Source organism: Buceros rhinoceros, unplaced genomic scaffold (genome assembly GCF_000710305.1).
Source record: "Buceros rhinoceros silvestris isolate BGI_N320 unplaced genomic scaffold, ASM71030v1 scaffold23777, whole genome shotgun sequence".
Taxonomy (NCBI): Eukaryota; Metazoa; Chordata; class Aves; order Bucerotiformes; family Bucerotidae; genus Buceros; species Buceros rhinoceros.
Window position 1 is genome coordinate 16,841 of NW_010424315.1, and position 22,990 is coordinate 39,830.

The 22,990-nt window shown below is 38.1% G+C and overlaps 1 protein-coding gene across 1 annotated transcript in view; it reads left to right on the forward strand.

The window, feature by feature from the left end:
• Nucleotides 1–22,990, forward strand: part of RSU1 (Ras suppressor protein 1) — a gene marked incomplete at its 5' end in the record, with an annotated part of 43,131 nt that overhangs the window by 16,836 nt on the left and 3,305 nt on the right. The window contains 4 exons of the mRNA XM_010140765.1: nt 7,042–7,162; nt 10,725–10,843; nt 12,302–12,384; nt 12,656–12,770. Of these exons, the coding sequence (XP_010139067.1) occupies nt 7,042–7,162; nt 10,725–10,843; nt 12,302–12,384; nt 12,656–12,770 (438 nt within the window). The remainder of the gene's footprint in view (nt 1–7,041; nt 7,163–10,724; nt 10,844–12,301; nt 12,385–12,655; nt 12,771–22,990) is intronic.

The window sequence follows — 22,990 nt, forward strand, 5'->3', positions numbered from 1 at the left end:
TAAATGGCAGGTAGCATGTTAAATAGATTGAAGAGAATATTGAGAAGGTGAACATGGTGAACTTCAGTTGATGTGGTTTAACTAAAGCTGGCTACTGTGCAGTAGCGTGTAATTATGAAAAGATCACACTTAAACAAATTAAACACCTGAAGGAGACCCACTGAGATTTAGTGAGAGCATTTCCAACTACATTTGGTAGAAGCCTAATAAATAAATCTCAATTTAATGCTATCAGGGAAAGTTCTTTAGGCCTGCAGAAGTTACTTTTCTTAACTGTTCCCTGCTGTTGGAATATAAACACATATAGATGATCTGACATGTAAGAAGGGGATGTAGCCAGTGTTCTTCAGCAGTTTGGTGTACTACGTGTTGTTTTTTTTTTTCTCCTGACATATAAGTAAAATACTAGAGCATCCAAAACTATGCGCTCCTCACAAAACAGTTATTGAATCTGAAGACATTGTGGTCCACTACAGTGGACCTATTTAAAAAGCTTGGTTAATAATCTGTTTTCAACCAAGTTATTTGTAGAAATGAAGGGGTATGTTTATAACAACATTCTTATACCATTCCTCACTTGAGCAGTGCTGTTTCTCACTGCTGTAAGAAAGCTAACAAACATCAGATTTTTGTGAGCTATTTTGGTGTGTTTTCAGTTCTTTAGTGTTAGGTGATATATTTTCAACCTAGTAATCCCTCCCAAACCTCTGTACCTGGTTTCTAGTATTTCTCTACAAACTCTGAAGTGCATCTTAGTTTTTTTTTCCTCAGAGGAGAACAGATTTGTCTTCACTAGGTGTCACTTGATTCCCAGTCTTGTCTCAGCCTTTCTTTTGCTTACAGCACTGCTCCTTAGAGTCTGGCTTCTAAATGAAAACTGTTTATTGATAAATTGCTTGGGTAGCACATCATAGCGATCTATAGTATACTTTAAACATGTTCATAAGAACATTTTCATAACAGCAGTGCTTCTGTGGGAAATTGCTAAAAAGAACTCTACTGGTTTCTGGAAAGAGCTGAATGTTAAGGAGATGTGTTTGTTTTGAAGTTTTCAGTGTGAGAAAGGTTAGTATCTATCTTTGGATGAGGTGCAGGGCAGGCAAAAGAGGAGACTTTCACAACTTAATGTGTAAATTCACTACTGATGCTTCACTTGGGATCAGGATTCTCTTCATTTAACTGCCAAGTATGATATCAGCATGCCTATGAATATTTAAAATGAAAACTGTTGTGTTCTCCCTCTGCTAATTCCTCTTTCATTTTGGTGAAGCTGATTGCTTCTCTCTCAGTATAACAGAACCCTTGTCAAATTAATCTAAACATGACTCCAGCTCTGTGAGTACAGTTATATTGGATGCACAAAATGCATTATATATTCAGTATTCTAAATTCCTCCTCCCCCATGAAATGTGAGTAACATTACATGTCTTTATGACCTTTACTCTAAGGGATCCTTACTCATGAAAAGTTCCTGTTGATGCTAACTGGATTAGCAACAGTCTGCAGAACTGGTTTTATTGTTTTATATAGCCCACAGGTATTACTTTAGGCTTAAGAAGAAGGTTCTTGCTCTTGGCAAGAAAACCTTATCTGGGATCCACAGTGGACTGATAGCATTCTCAAAGGTCTGTATCAAGTTCTCTTTTACTGTGTATTACTCTCAACTAGCTTTTAAGTGGAACAGTTTAATGAGAAACAGGCATAGTCTTATAAACCTGTTCTCTTGACACGTAGTTATGTTTTAATAGCTCTTCTGGATAAATACTCCCTTAGAACCTATAAAGGTTTGGAGTACTACTGAACGTCATGTTCCTAGGTACTGCAAAATCACTTTATTAACTAAAGAAATATTCTGAAAAAACAGGAATTCTGCCACTTCAAGTTTCTAAAGATGCAAGTGCCAAAGAAACGGATAGTTCTTATTTCACTTGATGTCTGATTTAAAACCCATTGAATTCAGTGGGAGGTTTTCTGTGGCCTTTGGATCATATTTATTGAGGAGATCGTAAGCGTGCTCATGTACAGTTTTATGAATAGGCAGGTAATATGTACCATTTTCCAGCAGTGGGACAATGTTTATTTTGAACATTCAGTGTTAAAGTATAAAAGAACTGAAATGTTTAACTCAGTTTGCATATTATGTGTTTCTCTAATGCAGACTTACATTTTTAGTCAATCTTTTCACTTTCACTTTTCACCACTTGGGTAGTTTATTGACTTATATTTTTCATCTGAGCTCCCTTGTCTACAATGTTTCCTATTTTAGTTTTAATTGTAAAGGAAATTTTGATATGGGTCTCTCTTCTTAAGGGTGTCTTCAGAAATGTTTCATTTAACGTTGGTCCCTACAAAAACCCAGACTAGATTTCATCTTTGAAAAGCAAATGAGACTTAATCTTGCAAACACCTGAATTTGTTTCCTTTTAAAAATGTGAGGATTCCTGTTGTTTTCCCGTGCTTCACAGAATCTTTTATGAGAAATAGCCCTGGAGATCATTTGATGAAATAGAAACTTTCTGAAGCCTGTGCATTTTGAGCTGTGTGAAGGGCCCTGCCACCTCAAGAATTAACTGCATTGCAACTTAGATGAATGACTGAAAAGTGGCAGAGTGGAACTGGAGGGGAGAAAATGCACTTCCTTTTATCTCTTCTATTTTCTGTGGTGTGCCTCCTTTGTCAGCGGTTGGGTATACAAAAGGAGCTGGATTTAGATGTCAGTTCTAAGTAGTGATATGAGAACCTCTTTCTGCTTTATGAGAAAGGGTTACATTTGAGACACTTAACTCCAAGCTGCTTTAACTGATTTAAATGTTCCTAGCATGTTGCTCTACCTGATGACAGCTGTCTCCATCTAATCCAGTATCTGTTCCCCAACACAAAGCAGCATCTGACCTCTCTTAGAGATAGATATTTAGTGTTGGCTTCTGGTTCTTGATGTGGAGAGGGACCTAAGGTCCAGATCCAGGATACTTAGGTGTGGAGTTAATAGGCATTAAATAGTTTAATCCTTCTTATGTATGTTTTGGAAATCATATCAGAATTCTTGAACAGCTGCTGCTTATGTAGGGATAAAATGTGGTAACTCGACTTGGGTGAAAGACTGCTTTGATGAGAATATATTTTAGTGCCTAAAAAATTGCAAGTAAGTTCAGGACAAAAAAGACCATATTTGTTTTAAAATATTTTGAAGTATAACTAGTTTCCAGTCCTTATTTCCAGGAGTACAGTGTCCTTCTATTGCTTGGTGTGTAGCCTGTAGACTCTCACACTCAGCCAACCTCTTGAAATCAAGATGAAGCCTTCAGGTGTCATAGTGAACCATTGTGTGCAATTTCCAGTATTTCAACAAAGGGAAGAAAGCTGTTCCTGGTCTTGTGAAGTGAGACAATATGAATGGGTCTTCATGATGTCACTGAAGCTTCCCAGGAGAATGCAAAGGAATTGGACTGCTAAATTTTACTAGCATTTGCTGAGGGGGAGTTTACTTGTTAATGACACTGGGCAGCAGATGGTCTTAGAAGAGTTGTTAAGACACTGTGGATCGTACTGTAAATATGTGGGTGAATGGAACCAGGATGCTGACAGTTCACTCTCACAGCTCATCATGACAAGGTGACTCGAATGGAATTTGATATTGCCAGAATATGTATTTCTTGGTATTTGGCAGTCTGCTATGTATCTGGGAAGAATTCTGCAAAATAGCAGTGGGATGGTAGTTGGGATGCACTTAGTTGTGTAAAGTTCAGAACAGAGAACGTGATATGCTTAGTCAGCCTTGCTTGACCACTGCAGGTCTTGAGACCTAAAGGTATTGAACCTGTGCAGTTTAGCTACAAGACCAGTACAGAAGTTAGTTTTTTCTGTTTTACTTGGAATCCAAGAGAGCATTATTTCATGTTACAAATGACTCTGAATTGCTGAACCAGAAAATAAGCTGTTACAGGAAAATGTCCTCTCTCCCCTACTACAAGCCCAGTCTTGACTTTACTCTTCTGCTTTTCCTTCTCAGAAAATACCTGCAGCCCCTCCATCCAAACAAAAAAATACAGTCATGGATTGGGGCTTTTATTTTGATTTAACAGGATGAGGCATAAAGTATTTCATCCAGATCCTTTGCTAAATTTTAAGCCTTTTTCTCATCTCAGCCTGCTTAACCATGCAGCTTTTAGTATGGCTTGAAGAAAATAATGATATAAAGTATCCTAAGTCTGATTCAGTATGTGGGAATTACATAGATGTAACAGAAACTTAGTGGACAGTGTGCAAGGACACATCTCCTATTGTTCACTAGGGACACTTAGTCACATCTGTGCCCTGACAAAAGAAAACAATTAAAAACCTCTGATAAACTAGCCAGTGGTAGTTGAGTTTTTGCCCTGTGTTTGGAGTTGGGATGAGCAGGTTGAATTTGAGACTTTTCAACTGTGTAATAACCCATTGAAACTAGAGTTCTGTTTGATGCTGTAATCTTCAGTGCTAGGGTAATGTTCATGAAGAGATCTCTGGAAGCTGCTTTCTTTGTGTCTTGATGTCTCGGTGTCATCTTTCTCTGGGTAGTTTTGGGGGGCTTTTTAGATTCTTTCGTGGGGGGTTTTTTTGGTTTGTTTTTGTTTTTTTTTAATGAAGATGGCCATTCACCTTCTTCCTTGAAATGATTCCTCCTCTCTCCATGGTCTCCTAGCTTAAGTCAGAAGTGAGATAGAATCTTATGAATTCATTTAGTCTTAAGGGAGGAAACAAGCTGCTTTGAACAGGTAATTGAAAGGATACATCTGCTAAATTAGGGTTGCTGGTTCAAGGTGGGTCAGTAACTGGATCCAGCTTTATTGTTTGGACTCTTGTCAGGCTGCTTGAAGGGTACTTGACCCCACCTTGTGGTCCTTTCATAGATGTAGAACAGCTTTGCTGCTGCTCCATGATGCAGGAGGTCACTAGGTAACTAAATCCACTGTGAATAGGCCTGACTAAAAACAAAAGGTGCCTGTTAACCAACACTGATTCAACTGAAGTGCATACAAGGTATTGCTTTCCTCTCATGAGGGTGGCACTAACAAATTGTCTCCCTGGTCTGGAGAGTTGCTGTAGTCAGGCCTCACAACAAGATCAAATATGTCTTGGGGGTTTCCTGTCTTTGTAGTGATAGTTCTTGGTGTAAGATGCATTTTTTTAATCTGTCTTTGAGAACTCTCAGTGTTTTGGATGATGATAGCTTCTTAATCTCTCAGTCATCTTGGTGATGGTTTTCCGCCTGAGTAATTGAAATACAGAACTGACACGTAGACAGCCAAGCTGATTGTAGGTTTGGTTAAGGTTGGTCTTGTGAACATCAGGCTCTTGTTTCAGAACAAGAGAACTCTGATTACATTTAGCATAACTTGTGAAGGTAAGTTGCACTGTGTTTTCTAGGAAAAAGTAATCTCTTACATTGTCCAAAAGGCTGAAACCACCACGCCAAGTTTTTATTAATTTATTAATCAACAGTATAACTGCAGGAGAATTGTGTTTGGTCTCAGCATTGTTCAGGCTTTGACTAAACTAAACCCTGTGTTTTCTACTACTTCTGATTCCTCGTCTTGCATAAACAGAGTATCCACTTAAGAAGAGCAGAAGCATTGTTTGCCAGTCCATTGCATCTCATCAAAGTCAAATTATAAAGTCTGATTTCTGAAAGGAAAAACATTTTAATACTGGTAATTACTGTTCTGGTGAAATACTGAGCCTAGAAACAGCTGAATTATGTCAATTAAAATCCTCAGTTAACTTCTGTTAGGGAATAATTTCAAGCAATAGTAGTAGTACATTATCTTTTACTTTCTGAAGGCACATAGTTCTTGCCATCATTCAGTGACAGGTACACACGGACCAGTTGGAAAATACCACAAAGGGAGGGCTTCTAAATGTTCAGATTTGCCTTAACGAATTTATAAAAAGTCTGCTAAGTGTCTCCTGCAGTGACTATGACCCTCAGCAGTAATATTTATGTAGTGTAATTAGAGTGTTTGCTAAGGATCCTGTTATTGTTCACAATGTAATTAGGCTTATAATCTAGTACATGTGACATACTATAATGTTCTGCTTTGTAAACATTATTGACTCCATTTTAAGACTTGAGATTGCCTCATGCCAAGAAATAAAAGAAAATAATGGCCTCATAAAAACATCTGATTATTTAGATGTGCACTCTATGGGTTCCTGGTGCAGTCAAATTTGAGACTGAACCAAGGTGAGTATTGAACACAGGTGCACACTTCAGTGCGGGTGGTTTGCCAACCTTTTTTGTAAACCTCAGCTGTCTGCTTAATCTCACTAAGTTTGAGGGGGAAAAGATGCAAATCTGAATTGCTTGTTAACCTCATCTGCACAGGCATATTCATATTGTGCCTCTGTCTTATTTTTCATGTTTCTAGATAATAACCAGATACTGATTTGTTGGTAATCCAAGGTAGGACTGGATGCAGCCATATATGTGTGTTGATCAGTTAGTCACTCGTGGGAGGTTAGCTTGGCTGAGCTTAGTTTTTTGTAAATTTTATTGTATCTTAAATGAACGAGAAGTTGGAGACCAGATTATTTAAGCAGTAAGCAGAATGAGCCATTGCTAAGAATGATTATTTTTTTTAATTAATAAGCTGTTGTATTGGTGTAACTACTTGTATCATTCATTTTTCAACTCAAATAATGAAATGATCCAAGACCTGTGTGTGCTACATGAACACAGGACAGCCTGCTTCCCTTTGTTAGTCTGTGAGAGCATTTGTTGTCCCTGCCTATCTCTGCAGTGGTCTTTATTTAGTCAAATTATCTTGCAGTACTGGTAGTAATTTTCTGAATATTACAAAGTGACTGCTCTGAGCAACGAGAACAGATTCCAGATAGGAGGCATTTTTAATATAACCTTTGCTTTTATTGCAGTAGCTATTAGATGCTGTTTCTACTGTCAGCCACTGTACAAACAGAGCGAAAGATGTATGCTAGTAGAGTGTCTGCAGACTAGGTGGCTTGCCCTAATTGCAGTATCTCACTGTGCAAACTTTCCCACAGCTGTGCCAGCAAACGTTGCAGACCTGAGAAACATAGAAGTTCTCAACTTTTTCAACAACCAGATCGAGGAGCTGCCTACACAAATTAGCAGCCTTCAGAAGCTCAAACACCTGAATCTGGGGTGCGTATCTTAATATAAAAAAATTGCTGTAATAGATACTGTCAAACCTTGTCACAACTGAACCTGGAACAACTTCTCTTTTGCTAGTGGAGCTTCTTTTTGAAAGTGCTTGTGATGATAATGTGGCAATTATGGCTTCAGAGTGTTTAGCTAGTGTCCTGGATAATCAGATATTTAAAAGTGATCAAGTACTTACTCTGGGTAAACTGATAACTATTTAAAGGTACAGCAACTTACATTCATCTAATGCTGAAGTAAAACTTTAAAATTATTGAATTTTACTTCCCTAGCAAATGGTTGCTGTGTAAGAGCCAGGCTCTGTTTCTGGTTCTGCTTTGAAAAAAAAAAAAAAAACAAACCCAAAAAACCAACAAAATCCCCCAACGAACCAAATGCTAAATTTTCTTGTTAATTTAGGACTATAATGCCAGCATCCCATAACAAAATTTTAATTTCTATTAAACCTGTAAAAGAAGCAACGTATTTTTAAATGTAGTGTGCATTTAATTCCAAAAGGTAGTATTAACTGAATTTGAGCCAGAGGCTTTCCTGTTAAGTGTTCATCTACTGTATTCCAGTAGAGTTGGTGATACTTGCAGAAGGATTTCTTGAACTATTAGAAAATAAATGAAGCACAGAACCTTCTTAAAACTAACTCTGCATATTGAAGTGTAACTAGTCAGAAAAGCACTGGTAGGAGTAAGCTTTAGCTTTAAAGCCTTCTCATATAAAGAATGTTTGTAGTTTACGATTAAAATTTCTAACCACCTTTAACTGAGGATTTTTATGGTTTAAGTACCAGAAGATTTCTGCAGAGGCTCTGTATATCCTGCTTTAGATACTTTTGTAAAGTGCTGATCACTGAATGGCTCCTTGAGCTGTTGGACTGCTGGTAAATGTGAGCATGGGAAAAGCCCTTCCCAGATCTTTGTTCGCAAAGCCAAGCCATGATGATGAAATGTTTTCATAATGATCTGTCTTTCTTTGGTCACTTTAGATCTCTAGCGTGCCTTAATATCTGTTTGAATCTGTAATTGCTTTATAGAGCAAATACTAATTCATGGTCAGGATTCTATACATCACGAAGGTGAAATCCATGTTCTTGTAACGGCACTTAAGTGTTGCAGCGTATGGAGGGAGGAAGAAGTTAGACATTTTCCTTGGATTAAAGCAGTGACAAGTGTTCACGTGGTTCAAATATTGGTCTTCATTAATGACAAAAAAAGTAGTGCAAAAATCCAATTGGAGTTAAGACTTGCAGATACTTAAATATGGAACCACAGCTGCCACCTTCTCGTGTCGTGTCAAGTGCTCTTTCTTCTTAATCCTCTCCTTACCTATAATCTTTCAGGTGCAGAATTTACAGCCTAGCCTTAGCTCTTGGAAAATGGATCCTGCTTCATAGGTCCTTTGAGTCAGTGAAGAGAAAACTGTTCTGTCCTTGTAGTTTGCCAAGGTGCAGCTCAGAAACCCTCTTGTCATCTGCAGTGCATGTGTACACACAGGGCATTAAAACAGCCCTCTGGGAGAGAGCGGAAGCTTGAATAAGTGTACATTATTTGGGGATGATTTTGGTGCAAAAGGGTCAAGAGGTTTCTGTGGCACAAACTCAGTATTTGTACTTGTGCAGGGCTGAATGCAAACTGGGCAGGGACTTTCAGCTGTCTGTGCCTAAGGACATATATCATTCTGCCTGTGGTCAGTATGGAAAACGCTTTCTGTTCCTTGCTTACAAAAGGGAGGTTGTCAGGGCCGCATTTTCTTTTTACTAGTGAAAAAGGAGCTGCTGTCTTCAGTAGTGTTTAAAAAAATCTGTTTGATATCAATGACAAGTCTGTAGTAACAATAGTGGAGAATGCAACTCTGTGCTTTAGTAGCTGCTACTACAACAGCAGCATGTAGCAACTAGGTGCATGGCATGTCCCTGGTAGAACTTCCTATGGGGGATGAGGAGCAATTAGTTTTCATGTAGAATTTAGCAACAGAGAGCTGATCTGTGCAGGTTCTTGTTCTGGTGGGGCTGACTTATACTAACTTCACCTTTCCTTTACCCTTTTGTATCTGAGTCTGTAAAGGAAATGTGCATGTGTTTCCCCTGCCTTTGCCTACATGGATTTGTAGTCATCACTCTTAGTCTGGAGTTGCAGCTGCTCCTGTGTTTTGAATTCAGTGTCCAAAGAACTTTCAGAAGATGGTCTTCTTAACTGTATTACAGCTGTAATTCATAGTATTTATTACATAGTATAGCATAATGTTTGACAAACATTGCATGGGGGAGAGAAAGCCCTAGAGATTAGAGCTAAAAGTCTATTGGTTTTGGGTCCCCAACTTTGGAAGTACTCAACTTCAGTTTTCATAGGTTTTAGTGTTACATTATAGTTTATACACTCATTACATTTCCTTTTGACTTCAGTTGTGGCTATTGCTATTTATCGCTTTTTCATCAGGAGGAGAGTCAAATTCAGAATATGTTTAGAGAGAACATGTGAAGGGTCATGATTGTTTCCAGTTGTCACCTAAGAATAAAATTTGGTTCTTCAAAATAGCTTCCCGTACATGTTCTTCCTGAAGCGGCTTATCTTCTCTGCTCCTCTTTCAAACCCAGGTGACAACTGAAACAAGATCTGTACATGCAATCTATATGTTCGGTGTACGTGCAATAGGGACAGTATGAATAATAAGCTGGTGGGATTTTTCTGTTTATGTGATAAGCACTCAGAGCTCTAGCTCATACACGAACAGTGAGTTTCCATGAGTATAGTCTCTAGCTCCTTGCCTTTCTTTGTCATTGCAGCAGCTCTGGATCACCTTGTTCAAATCCTTTGAGGTCAGAGAAGAATTACTGTTGTCCATAGCTTGTCTGCTTCAGGTTATCACAAAAACCTTTTCCTTCAGTTAGTTTTGCCCATATTCTTCTGACTGTTGCTGGTGGGAACTGTTATGCTAAACCCTCTAAGACTGGCTGAATGAGCTACATTTAGACTAAGTCTCATCAGTCAGAGGATTGACATTTTACTTAACGCTCCATTTGCATCAGTAGTTATCTAGTGATACAAATTTGCTGTTCTTAAGGAGTCTGAGCAGCAATTATTCATGAATGTAAGTACTGTGCAGTTGAGGTGTTCCTCTTTGGAGAAGAAGTGTAGAACTATGGCGTAGAACTATGTGGTATGGCAGATGATCAAGATGGTGTTCAAAAGGGTAATTTGTAGTTTAGCTAGAAGACAGATCATCTACCAAGGACCAGTTTTCTTTGTGGCACACTGTTTAAGCTGAGCATAGCACTGTGACACCTCATTCCCTTGTGCATCATGTTTCATTTGTGGCTGTAGATTGACATAACAGAAGGGATCCTTTGCAAGTGCATAACTTTTGGGTGTATTTATGGGAGTGAGAGAGGAAAAACCTCTGCATCACAAGAGTCTTGCTCAATCCCTACTTTTCAAAACAAAAGGAACCTTGGTGTAGATTACATTTTTTAGAAATGAAATTCTTGTTGTCTGTATTATTCCTACTAGATAAGTGAATACTGATGTCCTGTTCTGTTTTTTCCTCTTTGCAGTATGAACAGGTTAAACACCTTACCAAGGGGATTTGGCTCTTTACCAGCTCTAGAGGTTCTTGACTTGACTTACAACAACTTAAATGAAAATTCTCTACCAGGAAACTTCTTCTATCTGAGTAAGAAACTTTTCTGAAAACTCTACAAATCTTTATGATATGGTGCTTTTCTTTCTGCAGTTGAAATTTATTTGATGGAGATCGAACTCCAACAGAATTTTTCTGATATTTATGTCTGTCTTTGAATATCCTTTGAATATCTCTACATAGCTCAGCAATATTAATCAGACACCTGACACCATTGGATAGTTAGTAATGGTATACTAGTTTCTTCTGAGTAATATTCTCTTGAGTCCTATACTCAGTTAAAACTTCATGGAAGCTTGCAAGCCTTGGGAAAGTAAGCTGTTTTGCAAGGCAACCGTTGTGTGTTAAGTCTGAAAACAGCAGTGTTTCTGATTGTTCATTACCAGCATGTGGATGTTGAAGTGTCTGGTATGTTAAATATGCTAAGGTTACAAAGCTTGGCACAGGAACGGTAGAGCTAAGCTGACCTTTGCACATGTTAAAAATACACACTCAGGGAGTTAAAATAAAGGTATTGTAATGCATACATGCAGAAGGGCTGCATTATGGTTGCCTAAGCAACTTGAATTCTGGCACTTTCTGGATTTCAGTGATTCTGCACCGTGCTGGTTTTTGCTGTGTACTGAAGTGGCATCAGGATCAGTGCATTTAGCAGGAAAAGTGACAGGCAAGGGGAGAGGAAGGAGTGCTGCTGTCTGAGAGTCGTGATTGTGACCTGGCAGAGGGAAACTTCTAAGTGAGGATTATTAAAAATGGTCACATTTAATGAAATGAAAACAGGAGGAGGAATAAACTGCATGAGACAAATGGGATCTCCTCTCTGGTGGAGAGGAGAGGTTTTGCTGACCACCTTCCTTCCTGCTGCACCCAACAGTTCTTTGTGAGTCTCCATTTTAATTTTTTTTTTTCTGAACTGTCATGTATGCTCATTTAATAATAGCAAGCTACATGGTTGTGCTGGGTCATCTCTCTTTCTGTGAATTTCATAGAGACTAGGCGTGGAAATTACAAATTATACAATTCTGGTCTTCCGTATTGCTCTCTTTTAAGGTCTCTTTCCCAGTGTTAGGCTGTGCTTTTGATAGTGCTTAACGAAGATGTGTATTTCTCCAGAAACCTCAGATGGTATTTTTGTTTGTTTAAGATGCAAATTGATGTAATAAATAAGAACTGGGGGTAATAACGAGCAATGACTGTATTCTGACAGCAGAACATTGAGACTATATGCCAGAACCTGACAGAGTCTACTACTGCAGAAATTGTTAATTGTGCCAGTCCTTTTGAATATAGATGTTTTCCTGAACTCACCAACGATACAATAAGCCAGTAAATCTAGATTTGACCCACTTGTTATTACTGTGAGCCCTGGGTGTGTCAAAAGCTTTTCACCAAGTCAGGATTATTAATCAAACCTGACTCCCATTTATTGATTAGATCTCAAATGGTTGGGTTATATGCCACCCTGTTTATATATTGCTATTTAATTTGCAGCCACCCTGCGTGCACTCTATCTAAGTGACAACGATTTTGAAATCCTGCCGCCAGATATTGGGAAGCTCACAAAGTTGCAGATAGTAAGTAATTTATCTAAATTCTTGGAAAATCAATTCACTTTTGCAACGCTTGTAGGAGTAGAATCTAGTCAATTTGGGGAGTAGTAGGGTATGTTTGCAGGAATAGACCACTACACCTGGAACTATTTCTTGTTTTACCAGCAGACACTTGTAAATAAATTGGAAGAATTGAGTATCCAGGAGAAAGGTGGAGGCAGAGGGAGCAGAGTTCTGTTTTAGGCTGCTTTATGGTGACTGAAAATTGTTCTGACTACTTTATATTCGCTCGTAGTTGAGTCTTAGAGACAATGACCTGATATCACTGCCTAAAGAAATTGGTGAACTGACTCAGCTTAAGGAACTTCATATCCAGGGAAATCGTCTTACTGTGCTGCCCCCAGAACTAGGTAAGATCATGGATGATAACTTATTTTTCTGAATTACAATGGTAATGATGCCTCCTTCCTCTGAAACAAAACTAGCTGTTAAACTCTAGGAAATGATTGTGCTTAAGTCATCATTGCTGCTTATATTTGCTTTCCCTGGAGAAACACATTTTCACTCCTCCTGAATATGCAGGAGGGGCCAGAAGATGATGTGTGTTTGGTTTAATTAGGTTTTTTACATTTTGCATTTTCCTTGTGTATTAGTACACCTGACTGCCAAGTCATATGTAGCATCTCACTTTATATAACGTACTACAAGTACTGGGTCTTCAAAGCTATTCTTGTTCTGGCTGGGTTCAGAGAACACTGGAGCAGACAGAATTATATTAAGCAAAAATGACAACAGTGTAAGTGGCTTTTTTGTAACCGTTCCTATAAAAATGGAATTTTGTTCAACTAAGGTACAATAAAGCTGAATTAGAGCAATTTTTTGTTTCTCTATTTCAGTAGCCTACCTTTCTTAGCGAATTGACAGCTCTTTCACTTAAAGCAGTAGAATTGGTTGATGCATTTAGAATTTGTGATATTGGCCATTTAAATATGATTCCAAGTGGCTTCTTTCAACCTATAAGGTAGAATTTTTCTTTGAAACTGTAGTGTTGGTTTTGCCAAATTTATATATGGCAGTATTCCATTTTATGTGAGGGGCATTAACTTCTACTGAAGTTGGGCATGTTTGCCCAAAGCCAGAATTTGGTTTCAGATCATTTTAAAGATTGTCATAAAATATTTTTGGGAATAATGTGGCCGCATCAATTACTTATTGGCGAAACACCTGTTAACACAAGGTTTATTCTCTCCTTCACGTTATTGTGGACTTCTAATATGGACTTCTGTGTGGACTCTTTGTTTCTACTAATACCTTCCAAATAATAGTTCCCCGAATTCAGAAGGATAGTGACTGAAGTTAGTACGATAAAGCAAAATTAGTTGTAGTAAGAACTTGCTTTATCCCATTAGAGAATGAGGCATAAATCTGACAATCTGCAATGTATGCAAAGGAAAGTGTCTGCTTTTTTTCTATCAGGTGAGATGTTTGTCTTGACTCTACCCACCATGGGTTCTTTGCCTTTATCGATCTAGGTGACTATATGATGCTGAGTAATTTATTATTAATTTTATTTTCTCACCACTGGTAGTTGAAAGTTGCTCTCATTTCCTTAATTTCAGATGTTTACTCCTTGACATGGGTATACTTTCTTTAGCTTTTTGTTAGTCTTATTTATAAAGTGTCTTTTGACAGCAATAACATTTCAGAAACATGTAGTATCTTTAAATGTACTTTAAATATAGCTTTGTTTTTTTCCAGAAATTGAAGTTAATGCTGCACTGAATCTAACCACCTTCTATGGCTAATTAAATGTTCTAAATATGTTGCTGCCTTACAAGCATAATCACAAATTCACTTTAAATGGTTTTACTATCATTGTCCAAACCAAATGGAAACATTTAAAACAAAATTCTTGATGTTTATTCTGCACTATCCTGCAAAACTCAGGATGGCCATGGGAAACGCATCTACTTATAGTTGACATTTGTTTGTGTTATAGAACACTATCATAATCTGGTAGAAAAAGAACTTGTAATTTTGCTCCACTTGATCACGATGAGGTGCATTGCTATCCTATAAATTATGGTTTTCTCTTCATGTATTGATTTACCAATGTTTCATTTTATGGTCTTACCCAAGATCCTCATTCATGATCAGTTGGTGTAATTTCTATGGAAGTCTATACCATGCATAGCACTAGAACTGTCTCAAATATTTAAAATAACGTAGATTTTTGGGGCATATTTCCAGAGAACGTTACACTGAAGTCTAGATTTGTAACTTGTGCAACTCGCAAGCATATTTACTGTGCAAAGCAATGTTCTTGGTTTTTTATTTAATATCTACACAGACATGCAGGGGATGGATTTTAGTAAATGGAGCACCAGGCTGGGCTTTGGAGGGCTTGTTTGAGATCAAGTAGGAGCAGGCCACAGGCAAGGACTAATCTGCTGAATTTTTAGAAAAAGTCACTTCATCTCTGCAGCTCTGTTTTCCTTTCTGCAAACTCGGGCAATTTATAGAAGCAAACATTTGCAGACAGTTTTAAAATCTGCCGGTGAAAGGTGGTATGTGAGCGTTACGCCCTAATGAATGGATTGCTAATTCCATAGTCACCATCTGAGGGGAAAAACAGTGTTATCTGCTTTGAGTTCTTCCTTCTAAATTTTTAAAATTGAATTATAATGTAAGGAGTACTATCCAAATACTTTGTGTGGTGCATGTTGGATAAATAGCTTTTCAATGAGCAGGTCCTGTTTGCATTAATTGGAGGTACTGCTGTTCCATTTAAAGTAAACAATCTTTCCTCTCTCATTATCGTTTCCATAATTAAAGGTGCTGAAGGCTTTAGACTGGCTTAGTTTCAGCACTAGTGGACAACAATGAGTCAATAGATGATCATTTATCAGGAAGGTGGGCGCAATATATGCACCAGAATAAAACAGTATGTTTGAATGAAGAGAAGGGGAGAGGAGTACGTTAAACTGTGTTTTAAAGGTAATGGAAATAAGTATAGAAGGCAGTGCGGAGAGTAGTGTGTGAGAAAAGGCCACAGATGCACACTGGGATCACAATTCTTGGAATGGAGAGAGATGCAAATAAATAAAACCCTACAATCTGTTCTTAATTTCATCTAATGTGATTGAATGTAGCACGATGCCAGTAAGAGGGCTGAGGGAGATCAGTGTTATCCTCCTCTGTGTTTAGTGGAGAATACCTGTCACTAATTTAAGGAAAATATTTTTGCTCATAGGAGGAGGAAAAGAGGGATCTAGAAGAGTGCATTGGTGCTTTGGGCAAGGGTGCTTCTCTGTGAATTCAGTACGTGTGAGTGATGAACGCAGGAAATGGCCGGGAGTGGGTGGGTGGAATTTGCAGCTTGTTTTTATCATCTGTCTCTCAAAAACCCGTTCATGAGGAATGGTGGTGGGCAGTCATATATAAACTTTAAAGAAGCGCTGGCATTTTTTTGCCTAGCATTTAAAAGGTTATGTGCTGCATTGTGAGACAAATAAATCATGATTCACTGCAACAACAGAGTTGCAGTCAGTTATATAAATTGCCAAGGAAGCACTAAATCTGTCACTTTGTGTATTCTAACCATTTAACAATTGGAGCGGTGTTGGGAAAGAAAGCTGAGTAGAAACAATGACCATGTAAAGTGGCAGATGCAATTAGTAAGATCAATGATGGTGTTTTAAGTATGGTCATGTGCCACGTAAAAGATTTTCTTAGAGTCAGGGGCGTAAGAGTACTATGCAGTGCAGAATACTCACAAGATTGTAGCTAAATGTAAATAGCCACCCAGAGAATGCAACTAGCTTATCCATGGGTTTGTGGTTTTGATGTGAAAACAAATGCCATGATTTTTAAAAACGCACGTTCTAATGTTGAGTGTGTTCGTTATCCTGCCACCAGCACGCACACTCTGTGCAGGCACGCACAGAGTTCTCTCGTGTTTATGCATGCGGGAAGAACAGTGATTTCCAAGGATGAGTTTTTAATTACCATCCTCTTTTTCCAAAACTGAATGTAGGCATCAATGGCTCTTAAGTATGCTATTCAATACCATTCTAGTTTATCAGATAATTTCCTCAAGTTAAAGGAGACACTATCAAAGCTGAAGTTGGGTATGAATTTGAAAAGTGGAAAATGCAAGCTTTTTTTTAAAAAAAGAAAAACCTTAATGGGGTAAGTAGCCATGCTCCTTTTTGAGGAGGGTGAAGCATTCTGTAAATTACATCTATATGCTAAGTGATTCTTTCATTTTTTAGTTTTGAACAGCTGTGGATACAAGATTGGCTTTAAATAGAAAGACATTTGAAAACCTGGGCTTTTGAAATGTGTCTAGAATTTGTGAATGAATATTATATTATGCAAAGTAGTTGCTGCAGTTATTTGTTCAACTTAATGTTAATCGAAATAGCGGTTTACTTAGGTAATTATAACAGGCGTGTGCAAACATGGGAATCACTTATTTCACAAAAGGTATTTCTTTTCTAAATATACTTGATGTAAACGCCAAACTTTTCTTATTGCAGTATAAACTTGTCACTGCACCCTGCCTGTGTCACAGCGCAACACTGCTTGCACCTGCAAATACAGGTCTGTGGTGCTTGTTGGAAGCCTGAACATCCTGGGGCTCTTTGGACACCAGCTCTGAGTGCTGGAACAACTAACTGATAACTAACAATTTTTTAAAAATTACCTGTTTCTACTTTTGGAGCAAAGGCATATGTGATGTAAGAAAGTAGAGAGCTTTACTAAACTTCCCAGAGGATAAACAAAGTAACTTGTTTTCTAGGACTACTGATGTAGCAGTTGTTAGTTAAGGAATAACAGAAAAATGTACATAACAAAATAGGTCACGGACAGATTATTTATGTAAGAAAAACATCTCTGAAGATTTGTGAATATTCTAATTGTGTTTCTCATTTTAGGCTTATTTTAAGTTAGATGAAACCACCACCAAACCCCACCACTTTTTATGTAGTCTGAAACACACTGATTCTATGGAGTACTCAATGGGAATTAAGGTGTATGGGAAGAGATGACAACTCTGCAGTTTCATTATACACAGAAAGATGTTTTCTGCAGCTGATAATTTAGATTTATACCACAGGCATTCATTTCCTCATGCTGCTGTAAATCTTGCCAAATTTTGCAAGATTCAGATTTGATTTTTACATTAGTTTTTAAAACATGCATGTCCTACTGTCACTTCTCAGATGACTACAGTGTGTCTGTAGTCTTTCCTAATGTTGACTGTACTCTGATTATAAGTACCACCAGCATAATAATGATGTTTCTGTCAGCAAATATTTCATCTGTTCTGTCGGAGCTGTGGTAGGTAAGAGTACCATAATTAGAGCCGACCTGAGCAAATGTTATATTTGTTGTTAAATCAGGTTCATTTTACATGTTTCCTAGTACTTTAAAGTTGTTTCACTCTTCTGAGTACTTGGCAACCTGTGTTTGAATGGAAGTTTCAAAGGTGCAGGGCAAAAGCAATAGAGTGAATCCTTTTTGAACCTATATCTTTAAATTAGCTAGGTTTTTGGTCTGGTAGGGACCCTTCAAAGAGAGAATGCTCTGTTGAATTCCCATGTAATTGAGAATCCCAGGGGATTCTCTGAGGTTGGAAAAAATGTGCAATATATTTCAAAATAAATTGGGATGCTGATCCTCTAAGCCTGTAATACTTCCTGAGCCATTAAAACGTCTTCGATGTTAAAACACTTTGACATCACGTTAATGCCCTTTGTTTCAAAAACTGGCTGCTGCGTAGTGTGTTTCTTGGGTTTCTTCACTGGGAACACTTAGCAGGGACCACTGATTTGCCCCTCAAGATCCTGGTCAGCACCAGACATTTGTTACATGGAGTAGTGAGGGAAATGGTAGTTTCAGCACAATGTGTCACCTTCCAAAGAAAAGTCAGTGAAACCTAGCAGTGCCTGTAGGTCTTCTAGTAAAATGTCTCTCTCTTACGTTAGTAATGTAGGAGAAATTAAGTTAGTCAACTTGTAAGTGATTCGAAATAATTTTAGGAAGAATATAGGAAACATTTTGATTTTTGTGAAAGTGTTGTTTCTTCTGCCATCCCCCTTAGCTACTCACATGATGGCATGAGCTGTTCTTGATACCTAAGAACTGCATGTAGTAGAGATTGGCTGTTGGAACAGGGATTTTTTTAGGAAACATTTTGATTTTTGTGAAAGTGTTGTTTCTTCTGCCATCCCCCTTAGCTACTCACATGATGGCATGAGCTGTTCTTGATACCTAAGAACTGCATGTAGTAGAGATTGGCTGTTGAAACAGTGATTTTTGTGGAAGTACAAGCCATTAGCAGAGTGTTATTTGGCTAGAAGTGCCTTATGTGCTGCATGGAATAGGTTCCTGTTTTGTGGCTTTCATCTGTGAATGTTGGTATTACTTACCCTTTATACTAGTTGTTCTGCTAAGCTCAGGTTTGTTGTGTGGAGTGATGGTAGAAGACTTGTTCGCAGAGAGTTAACCACTCCTGTCACCTGAATATGGAAGAGTCAGTTTGCCCAGCCAGGTTAGGTCTATAGTCTGTCTGTACTTAATACTTGAAGTGGTTTAAGGGAAAAGTTCAGCATTTTATCCATTCTGTTGTCTTTCCCAGGCTTCATCTTCAGTCCTGACACATTCTGGAGTGTAAGTCTCCTCATGCTAGATCCTCCACCACGCACCACCCCCCCCCATTACTCTTTGGTGTAACAATTCTGGCTGAGCTTTGCTGTGATGCTGAAATTTCATATAAATATCTCAGTGTTAAATTAACTTTGTTTTAAATTTCCCTCTAAGAAAGGTTGAGGTGGGAGAGTGCTGAAGAGTAGCATCCTCTTCCCATAGAATTGTAGTGGTGGTAGCTGAGGCAGGACCAGTTTGCCCTTTGTCACTTCACCTTTATGTCAAGGATAAAGAATTCAAGGTATAGTTGATCGGGTTTTATGTCTTTTATTTCAGCTGTGGACCTTTCGCTGAGAGTTGAAGCAAATGGAGTAGCTATTCTGGGATCACACAAACTAGTCAGTCTTTATTTAACCTATCAAAGGGAAGAGTGAGAGAAGACTTAGCTGCCAATCCTCACTAACTCCATTAGAAGAAAGTGCATAGGTCATCTTTCAGCCTTGTAGATGGGCAGAAGAAGCATCAGTGTTTGAGAACTAAGGCAGCTCAATTCGTTACTGAAATAATGTGTTTTAGCAAGGATGAACCATTTGAGCAAGACGCCACTGGCAGAGTCTCCATCTCCTGATGGTTTTTCAGACCAGATGTTTTTCTGTTTGTAATGTCTTTGTTACTTTTTAATTACTGAGCTGACAGAGATCTGTTGTTTAGACGTATTCAAGCGAACATTCAAGTTGGGAACTCATTTACATCTAAGAAGTTGTTAGAATAACGCGTGATGTTACAATTATTTTCTGTGCCTGAAAATAACTGTAGAACTGAGGACAGGCTTAGGTTTCAGTATTTGGCTTTCAGATTGCTTGTTCAGCCTCTCTTATCCTGGGGTTTCCTGTCTGACACTCACAGGTGAGGCTGCAGATGTTCCTGTCTGTGTGGTCAGGAAAGCAGTCAGAGGAAGACTTCCGTCCTGCTTCGGTCTGATGGGTGCTCTGGAGTATCTCTTTGGTTTATTCATATGTACCGAATCTGACTTGTTATTCAATTTTTTTTACCCTGTTACATAAAAAACCTACAAATGCTGCTTTGGAGTTCTCTGAAGTGCTGGTGACTCAAGTGATACTGGTAGATACTCTCCAGTATAAGAATGTAGCAGCGAGAGGACAAGTGAGTTGTTGGATTGATCTTTTGGAAGCATCTCATTCTAGCTTTAGATTTACTAGTTGTTTTCTTCTAGTGCATAGGAACTTGTAAGTAATATATATTTTCAACATATGCTATGGTGCTGTAGATTTATCGTACTAAATATTTCTGTGAATATTTCTGCTGGTGTCAAAAAGATTGAGCCGCCCTTCACTTATGTAGAAGTTTTTGCTCTTTGTCTTCCTGTTTCTTTAAAACTGCTGTTTAAATCTACTATCTGATTTTACTAATCCTTAAAAAGTGATAGAGTTCTTCAGAGCAGAGCTGATCTTGTTTATAGGAGTGGTATGAGTTAATGATGCACAGCTTACTTGTGCTTAAGATTGGTATAAAACAATTTGCTTTTGATAACACTTTGTGGCATAGAAATCAGTATATATTTTCATTTTTACATAGTTCTTAAAGTCATAATTCACAATTAATTGCTTTCGTGTAATTTTTACAATATGATAGTAATGATATTTCTTCCACCCCCATGCTTAAACTGATCTCTCTCTCTACAGAGACAAAGCACATGCCTCAAAAGTAATAAAAATTGTAAGCCCTATAGTGTAAAGCAAATCTAAAACAACCCAGGACAGATATATTTTTACATATAACCTAAGTTTAAATTTAGTGTAGTGGGTTGAACCCTTACTTAGTGTTTAATAAAACAGGATTCAAAGGTATTTATATCTAAATAAAGAAATAAAACCAATTTCATTCCTCTTGCCCTTATGTACGACAGTGAGAGAGTAAGACCTTTGTGTTGTAAAGGGAAAAGAACATTTACATTGCAATCTTAAGAGGAATTGCTAAAAGGGATGTGTTACAGCCTGAGGACACTCATTGAGGTCAGTGCAGAGTGTAGGCTGGAAGGTGAGTCAGGGTATCAACAGGACACACTGTGAAACTCAACAGTTCATGGGCTAAAATTATTTCCATTGATTTTAATGAAGCTCCACTAGGGATGATTTTAAACCATTACAAAGAAGAGTTGATCTGGCATTTTACAGCTAGGATCATGTTTCTTATGCTGAATGCCAATGTTCACTTCTCAAATGTCAGAGTTGTTTAATTACTTTATTTCACCTTTTAATTTTTGAAGGTATTTAAAGTGTTGCCAAGGGGCGTTTGAGTGAAAAGGACAAGTCAGGTTTGTGTTCAGTCTGTTTTCTTTCGCTTGTGTAGGAGTAATGCCTATGTACAGTAGCCATACCTTACTATACCTTAACGATACATAAATTGGGTAAATATTACATACTCTGTATATCACATGATACAGGAAGATGAGGTTGCATGTAAGAGGTGCTTGCCGATCTAATGGACAGGAGGAGCCTGGGAAGTCTGGACTCACCCTTAGTCAAAGTGATAGGTAGTGTTGTTACTGGCTGTAACACTTTCTGCAAACACAGCTGTGGGAGGCAGCATTTTACTTGCTTTTATGAGCTCTTTTCTGACCTTTGCAGGCAGTTGAGCAAAATACGAATGTTCACACAAACCACTTTTTATTTCAACAGCACTGAAGGAAAATAATTGGAAACATTAACTATCATGTTTTAGATCAGATGCAGGATAGATTTATGGAGTGAGGTTCAGGGAAATTGTACCTTGTACCTTACCACACTGATGAAGTGTGCTCATTGTCATGAGATGCCCCTTTTGTCCACCCATGCCTGTGGGAGCTCTGAATTTAAGCAGTGGTAGATGGTATTTATAGTCATGGATGGCATAAATTAGAATACATTAAAATTAAAAGTATGCATACTTAAGTTTTGTCCTTTGTTTTTCAGGAGTTTGTTTAGGTGTAGATCTATGTACTGTAGCTTCCAGGTGTCAGCTAACAAAAGATTTGTGCAGCAGATAGGTATCAGGTCTGCCCAGTTTATAAGTCAGGCATAGAAACAGTTTGTTTTTAAGGTGAGCTAAACACAGAAGTTTAGTCACACTGATCCAATCAAACTTAATGGTTGGGGATCATCTTTAGATACAATGAGTGCTGAGACAGGAAAAAAAAAAAGATGCTAAGATCAGGTATTTCTAAGACTACACAGCTGGCTCCTTTTAGAAGGCTTTTGGTCATCCTGTGCAGATCACCCACAGCAGTCAGCTGTTAGACCTTCGTCTTTGCTGTTCTCTTTTCAGTATCTGCTCCCTGGTAGCAGCATATGTCCACTTCACATTCATTCTACTTGGAAACCTGTCTGTTCAAAGTAGAAAGCTTGAAAATGTGTCCTTCTGGCTTAGAAATCAGAAGATTCTTGAAGCATGTTAGGCCTGAGTTCTGGGATATATAGTTTTGATAGAATAATTTTACAAGTGCTTAAAAAACCATTTCTGTGATGTAGGAAAGGGGACTAGTCTTAGGGGTAGTCTTCTCTTCCTCTCTTAGCAGAGGCATGTGACTGTAATGTTTTTCAGTGGAGTTGATCTCTTTCAGTATGGCAAAATAACAAGGATCTTAAATCTATTATGAAGAAACAACAATTTTAGTCTACTAGTTATACCAAATTTTAGAGATGATGAACAAATATTTTTCTAATAGGCTGATGGTGCGTGTGAAGAACAGACTAGTAATGACCAATGCAATCTTCAACCCTAGTATATCTTCCAGTTGAATCTTCAGCACTGGATTTTAACTAGAGGCAGTTTTGTGTTTTGCTTACTAAAAATATCCAAGGGATTTGATGTGATCTGTGTAGCGGAACAGTGTGTAGATTTCCTAAAGGCATGGGGATAGTGTTCTGCTGATGCTGCTGTTCAGACAATATTCATAAAGGCGCATCTGCCATGGCTC